The sequence below is a fragment of the Propithecus coquereli genome, unplaced genomic scaffold, assembly GCF_000956105.1.
Source record: "Propithecus coquereli isolate 6110/MARCELLA unplaced genomic scaffold, Pcoq_1.0 Scaffold235, whole genome shotgun sequence".
In the NCBI taxonomy this organism is placed as follows: Eukaryota; Metazoa; Chordata; class Mammalia; order Primates; family Indriidae; genus Propithecus; species Propithecus coquereli.
In genome coordinates this window covers 4,485,758-4,493,422 of record NW_012147897.1, presented here as the reverse complement: position 1 = coordinate 4,493,422, position 7,665 = coordinate 4,485,758, and the positions used below count along the sequence as shown (strand labels likewise).

At 47.7% G+C, this 7,665-nt stretch overlaps 1 protein-coding gene across 1 annotated transcript in view; it reads left to right on the top strand.

Annotated features, from left to right (window-relative positions):
* Positions 1-7,665, top strand: part of XRRA1 (X-ray radiation resistance associated 1) — a 67,730-nt gene extending 60,065 nt beyond the window's left edge. Inside the window, exons 13-17 of the mRNA XM_012645573.1 lie at positions 2,776-3,126; positions 5,623-5,821; positions 6,607-6,722; positions 6,920-7,025; positions 7,427-7,665. Of these exons, the coding sequence (XP_012501027.1) occupies positions 2,776-3,126; positions 5,623-5,821; positions 6,607-6,722; positions 6,920-7,025; positions 7,427-7,665 (1,011 nt within the window). The remainder of the gene's footprint in view (positions 1-2,775; positions 3,127-5,622; positions 5,822-6,606; positions 6,723-6,919; positions 7,026-7,426) is intronic.

The following is a 7,665-nucleotide window of genomic DNA, read 5'->3' as shown; positions in this document are numbered from 1 at the left end:
GCCCAGGAGTTTGAGGTTGCTGTGAGCTAGGCTGACGCCACGGCACTCACTCTAGCCAGGGCAAAAGAGTGAGACTCTGTCTCAAAAAAAAAAAAGAAAAAGAAAATACATTATAAACTCCCAAAACTCACATCAATGGAAGTTATAGTCACCTACAATAATTAAGAATGGCTGCGTCAGGACCAGAATACATCTTCTGCCTGAATCTTAAGGAAGTATTTCCTTATGTTGAGAGCAGTCTATTTCCTCTTCCAACTTTCCCAGCCAGTACTCTTAGACTTGCCTTCGGAGATGCCATGTAGTAAGTCAGATTCCTCTTTCATCTAGAATTTCAGAAATTTCTGTGAAATGCTCCTCTGTTCTGAACTTTAGTCCTTCTAAAGCCAAAAGCTGCACTGAGCCTTGCTGATCCCAAAAGTTAAATACAGTTATTCCCTTGCCACCCCCTCTACAGCTTGCCTCTGTTCAGCTAAGCTCTTGTCTTGAATCCTCAGAGGACTGGAGCAATCACTGAAAGTCGGAAATAGAACTTCCAAGGTTATGGTCATCTTTCTCCTTGTCTGTTGCCTCCTCTATGGATCTGCCAGCTGGGAAGGGAACAGAACCAGAGTGAGCTGGATGCTAAGTACAGAATCCTCTTTGTCCTTTGCAGAGTCCTTTACATGTCCTTTACTCATGCTTAATACTTTGCTGAGCAATTGCATAAGTACTATCCCATAATCCTCACAACAGATGAGGAAACAGACTCAGAGAGGTAAACTAACTTACTTGTTAAAAGTTAATGTTGGTGAGCAAGAGCCGAGACCCCATCTCTACTAAAAAAAAAATAGAAAGAAATTGGCTGGACAACTAAAAATATATAGAAAAAATTAGCCGGGCATGGTGGCGCATGCCTATAGTCCCAGCTACTCGGGAGGCTGAGGCAGAAGGATCGCTTGAGCCCAGGAGTTTGAGGTTGCTGTGAGCTAGGCTGACACCACGGCACTCTAGCCCGGGCAAAAAGAATGAGATCTGTCTCAAAAAAAAAAAGTTAATGTTGGGGCCCAGGAGACCCCTCACCCCTTCTCCATCCAAGGTTTTGACTAATAGAGTTGGACAAACACAAATACCAAGGGTTAAATGAGAAACAAACTAATGCTTTGTTACTCTAGGCAAACACCCTCCGGGCTAGGCCGGAGAATGTAGCTTAGTCCTGAAGCCAGACGGGATGATGCCCACATGGCCCCAGTGTGCATACGGAGATGGGGCTAGAGATGCAGATTAGACTTCTGGGCCTTTTACTCACTCAGCTACATGAACAAAGGCTGCAGGCCCTACCTTCATACCTAGGCATGGACAGAACAGGAGAAAAATGGAGAACCTGCCAGAGCAGGCCTGTAACCAAGAAGCTGTGTGAGCCCTTTGCTTGTGAGAACACAAATGGAAGGTAAAATAGCCTGTTCTTGATGGCCAGTAATCCAGCCCCCCAGTGAAGGAGGGCCCAGTGACTATCAACCTCTGACCAATTAGATTATCCATTCTTCCCATGGGAAGCGCTAGGAAAGCAGTGGTGGGATTGAGAAAGAACATTCCCTTCAGACCCCCTCCATCACAGAACTGTGAGAGGAAGAGATAAATGTTACCCCTTCCCATCAGCCGCCAAACGATGGCACTTGTTTTGGACGCTGAGGCACGGTGCTGCATGTTCCCCTGTGCCATGGGTTTTGAGAAAAGACTCTGGGTCCTTCAGGCCCAAGTTTAAAGTTTCAAGTTTAAACACTGGGGTTTTACATATTTTCAAAAAGGAAATGTTTTCTTAAAATGAAACTTATTTTATAAAACAGTTGTCCTTCACACTCCTTTGTCTGTTAGGTACATTTGCACAAATCATCTCGTTTGGGAAAACTGCGCTATAGCAGGCAGGGACTATTCTCCCATTTCACAAGGAGGAAATGGAAGCTAAAGTGACAGAACTATATTCTGGCCTATATTTTTTTAACCACAGTGCTTGGGCTCTTTCCATTACACAACACAGTCTGTAAAAGTACAGATATAAGTAGACCAGATACCTCTGACAAACAATCTACTATGTCAATAGAGAGGGGAGGAAAAACTAAGCCCAGCTGAGGTAAGTAGGGCACATGGCTGCCTCCTGGCAGCTGCGGCAAAAAAGGAGGGAGAGAATGGTGCTAGGCTTTTATTGATTAACAAAACTGAGCAGTTCAACAGGAAAGAAGCTGCTTCCTTGGTCTTAAACCCTAAGAGATTTCTCATTTGGATCTTTATATAAGGTACAGAGGCCAGCATCCTGACATGGGCCAGGTGCTGCCATCTTCCAGAAAATACAGGACCATCCCCCAACACCCACTTCTAGGAGTCCCTGGGGAAAGTCAAGGGCACCACATTAAACCTTGATCTGAAGAGTGAGACTACTGAGAACCAGAATGATACAGTCAGGGATGCAGCATGAGGCCTGGAGCCCAGAACTGGAATCAGATAGCCCAGGCTCTGCCACTGCAGCACTCTGTGACCTTGGACAAATCATTTTACCTCTCTGAACCCCGGTTTCCTCACCCATGAAAAGAAGATAATTATTCACTGGGTATAAATAAAACAACTTATGTCATGCATGGGGCATATCACAGATGCCAAACAAGTTTGATTTCCCTCCCTGCCTCTCCGTGAGTCCTTACCCAGTGCTCTGACTGCTATACAAGTGGCCTTAGGCTAGCGAGGCCCAGGGGAAGAGATTCCTGATTGGGGAGCAAATCCAACCCAGCCCTTCTCCCATGACAGGTGAAAACTCAAGTTCCGAAGGTGCCGAAGCAGCCTCTGCTGCTCCATCATCACCCATGCGTGACCACAATCCAGTCTTCCTCCAGGGATATGCTAGAGCCAGAGGCAGAGCACGCTGAAGAGCTACCCACTGCCCAAAGCACTTCTCTGGGGCCAAAGATACCCCCTGAGGGCGTGGAAGGCCTTTCCCTGCCCCACCGGACCTTCGTGCCACTGCCTCCCATCTGCTCTGACTCCACTGTGCATAGTGAAGAGACTGTGTCCCGCCCGAGCGACACAGCCATCCATCTCAGCCCAGAGCAGCCGTCAGATGAGGACACCAAGAGCACAGAGTCCATCTTCCTGACCCAGGTACCTGTATTCAACTGCCCTTGCCGACTTACTGCCAGCTCCCACAGGTTCCTGCACAGCCCTTAGCTGGCTGGACTGCTGTGGGCAGCTGGAAGCAAGCACCCTTGCCAGGGCAGCACCCTTGCCAGGGCTTGCCAGCCCCTTCTGGGAGATCCACTGATCTGAGGCTACTGATGGGGACATATCATGGTCCTATAGTACAGACAAGATCCAGGGTCTGACTGGGATGTGGTTCTGACCAGTTTTTCAGAATGGTTTGCTGCTGCCCCTGCCTCTCTCCTTAAAGGCTCTTCACTTTTGATACTGTCTCTGGATCCTGGAAAGACAGATGGAGCAAACACAGGTCCTGCCCTCAAGGTGCTCTCAGTCTAATGGGAAAGATGGACAGGAACAATACATGCAAACAGTGCTAAGACTGAGGGAAACCCAGGGGCTGGGAGCCCAAGGAAAGGAAGGATGCCTCTGCCTCAGACCAGGAGGGCTTCCTGGAAGAGGTTCAAATGAGCTGAACTTTGCAGGCTGAGTAGGAGTTAACAAGGTGAAGATGTGGCAGGGCATTCTGGGCAGAGGGAACAGCATGAAGGAAGGTATAGAGGAGGGAAATTAAAATGGTATATGCAGGAACCACAAATGTTCAGTGTCAGTGCAGCAGAAGGGTGGCATGTAGGGAAAGGGAACTACAAGGCTGGAAGAGTTGGCAGGGCCCCTTGAAGTCATTACTCTACCATGCCTCTCCCTGATCTCCCTGCCTCCAGTCTTCCCCTCCAATCTGCCCACTGCCGGATCTCTCCAGGATGTGCATCCATACATACATTTACATCCTACTTTCTATCAATCCATCTCTTTCTTTATGCCACAGGTGACTTAGAGTGACATATAAATTCATACAGCATAGAAGTATCTTTATGAACCAGCCAGAACCTTTCTGGAACAACACAGACTATAAACAAATAAGTATTAAAAAAAATAAAAATTGAGAGTTAGATGAAAAGAAAATCTGGACAAGAGAGGAAGTAACAAATACAAGGGTACTTCTATCACTCAAACGTGCGCGTCATGCACTACTGCTCTCATGGTAAAGGTGTATTGCCAAATGTGATTCTGAGCTCCTAGCAGCCAAAGCAATACAATCAATCGTGAGTCACCATGTTGTTCATTAAAAAAAAAAAAAAAACCTTAAAGGTTTTTTCTTTTTCTTGCCTAATTGTCCTGGCTATAACCTCCAATATTGAATAGAAGTGGTGAGAGCAGACATCCTTGTCTTGTTCCTGTTCCTAGAGGAAAGCATTCACTCTTTCACCATTAATTATGATGTTAGCTGTCGGTTTTTCAGAGATGCCCTTAATAGAGTTGAGGAACCTCATTTCTTTCTATTCCTAGTTTATCGAGTGCTGTTTATCAAAAAGGTTTGTTGGATTTTGTTAAATGCTTTTTCTATGTCTATTGAGATGATCGTATGGCTTTGGTCTTTCAGTCTATTGATAGTTTATTTCATTACTTGATTTCCAGATGTTAAACCAACCTTGTATAAATCCCACTTGGTCATGGTGTGTAATCTTTTTACATATTGTTGAATTCAGTTTGCTAATATTTTTTGAGGATTTTTACATTTATTAATGCATTGGTGTGTATTTTTCTTTTCTTGTGAGATCTTTCTCTAGTTTTGGGGTAATACTGATCTCAGAAAATGAGCTGGAAAATCTTCCCTTTTCTACATTTTGGAAGAGTTTGTGAAGGATTGGTGTTAATTCTTCTTTAAATGTTTGATAGAATTCACCAGTGAAACCATGTGGTCCTTGGCTTTTCTTTGTGGGAAGTTTTAAAATTACTAATTCAACCTTTCTACTTGTTATAGTTCTGTTCACATTTCCTATTTCTTTCTGAGTTGGCCATTTTAATAAAGGATATAACTACATCCCTAAATGAAATACAGGTTTCATGTTTCTTATAAAACCATTAGGGTAGGCTAAAATACTCCATCATTTGCCATCAGGGTGAGGATAAAGAAAATATAAAACACCTTCAGCTTGGCATATAAAGGCCCTGCTTATTACTCCAGTTGCCTGTCTCTTCACATTGTACTCCAGGGGTACCAATCTTTAGTTCCTTCAAATGCACCTTGATGTTTCTTACCTTTGCTCATGCTGTTCCTTGCCTGAAGCAGTCATCCTTTCTTGTCACTTGCAGTCCATCTTCTTCCTACCTCTGCCTGGGGATAGCTCTCCCAGCTCTTCAAGACGTAGCTCAGGCAAGGGTATCACTTCCCCTAGGGAGCTTCCAGGCTGGGTTAGGGCTTCCTCTGGTATCACTCAAAACTGCTGTGCTCCCTTCTGTTAACAGTATTTATCAAAGTATATGGTCATCTATTTTCACGTCTGCTTCCTTCCATCTCAGTCTTGGTCTTGACCTTAACAGGGCCCAGCATGGGGACCAGCAATGGAGCTGATGCTCAGAAGTGTTCATTGAATGAATGAATGTTTTTCTTCCTGGGTACAGGTGAGTGAGCTGCCTTCCTCCATCATCCATAGGGATGATTTACAGGTGAAGGAGAAAGACCAAAGGAGACCACCAACAGCACCCAGAGAGGTGAAGAGGACTCGAAGGAAGCTCCCATCTACCTCCCTCCCCAGCAAGTACCGTGGCTATGAAGAGCTGCTGACAGCTAAGCCTGATCCGGCCTTCACTGAGCCAAAGGGTACGTGAGGCCATACTCTTGCTCCAGGGCAAGGGGCCGTCTCCACAGCCCAGAGCAAATCAAGGCCAAGCCAAGGCTGGTGCCAAGCCTTCTTTTCCCAGCCAAGGTGCTGTCCTCTTTCTAGATGTCTGCCAAAGGGCTTCTTAGGGTATCCAGGTTTGAAGCCCTACATGTTGGGACCCCTGCCCTGATGTGGGCCTTCACCTGATTAGGGGGAGCCACAGCTTGTTCCAAGATTACAGCTGGTCTAGGCCCAGCTGCTCTGGATGGAAAAGTCCTCAGGAAAGGTTTGATGACCAAACACCCAGACTGGCCAGATTCCTGAACTCTTCCTAGCCCAGTTAAGTCCCAAACTGACATCCAAAATCCTCCCTATTTGGTTCAGGCAAAGGAGGCAGCTTCCTCTCTGAGCCCCTAAGACTGATATGTTAACAATATATGTGCTTCCAAAGGAGCTGGCACTCAGCTGGACTCTCTAGGGTGTCAGTCCCTGTGGTGTACCCCCTGAGGTTAATAGAGTCACATTGGGGCCTGCCCTTTTCCCCACTCCAGTGCTATTTTTCCATTAGGATCTCTGCTCATATGGGACAAGTACTCACTGAAGAATGATGGAACTTCAGGCACTGCAACAAATCAGGATGAGATCTGGGAGCAATATTTTCTTCTTGGGGAACTCTCAAATCCTTTTACCTAGAGCTGCAGTGAGACTAGGGAATGAAGAAATTGGGGGAGGCATCCAGGAGGAGAGGGAAGTGTCTTGACTCGATCTTGCCTTCCGGCCCTAGGAATCCAGAAGAACGCACAGGCCTTGCAGCACATGCTGAAGCACCCACTCCTGTGCCGCTCCTCCAAGCCCAAGCTGGACACTCTTCAGAAACACTATGTTCCCAAAGAGAAACAGGTAAACATCCAGCTCACTGAGTGTGCGAATGGCCCCTCAGGACCTCCAAAGGTACAGATGTGGCTGTCCCCTCTGAGGGCCATGCTTTCTCAGCGCCCTAAGCGTTCCCCTGCCTGTTGCTGTGACTGTATGAGGTGAGGCCAGGAAAGTCTGAGCGTAAACTTGACAGAACACCCTCCTCCCTTACCTTCTGTCAGGCCCAGAGGATCCCTATTCCGCCCCCACGGAAGACTCGAGCCCAGCTGCTGGACGACATCCTCATTCGCATGCGGGACCCGCGGAACATTACAGAGGCTCCACTAGGTATGGCTCTGCCACAGCTGCCAGGACCCAAGATCCAGCAGTTTACTCATCTGCTGGCATAAGGCAAAGAAAGGGCTTGTGTCAGAGCAGGAAGGGCCCTCAGGGAGTGTCCAGCCCAGCCCTTTCCATATGCAGATGGAAAAACTGAGACCCAGAGTGAGGCCGGGATTGCCTGAAGTCACATATGTTATGTTAGGGACCTGAACCAGGGTTTAATACAGAATCAGGAGGGGATACTGCTGACTTCTCACTGCCCCAAGCTGAAAAGGCTTTTCAGCCTCCTTAACATCCTCTTCCCACGCCCTCCCACTTTCTGGGGGTCTCTGGACCAAATCCTGCTGCTTCAGGCTAGATGGGAACGAGGGCAAGCTTGGTGCCTCTCCTGGCTTCTGTCCCTGCAGGCGCCGTCCTGCGCCGGCGGACCGAGCAGCGGCTGGTAAACCAGAAGCAGTACCTGGAGGCCAAGCGGCTGCTGAAGGAGTTCCGGGCGCGCTACAGGCGGCTGGTGCGCGGCTCACTGCGGAGGGTGTTCGGGGCCACCCTGCTGCCACCAGCCCAACCAGCGCTGAGCGAGGGCCAGCCCAAGTTTGGCCGCTTCCTCGAGTTCATGGATGAGTTCTGCCAGGAGCCAAAAGACTAG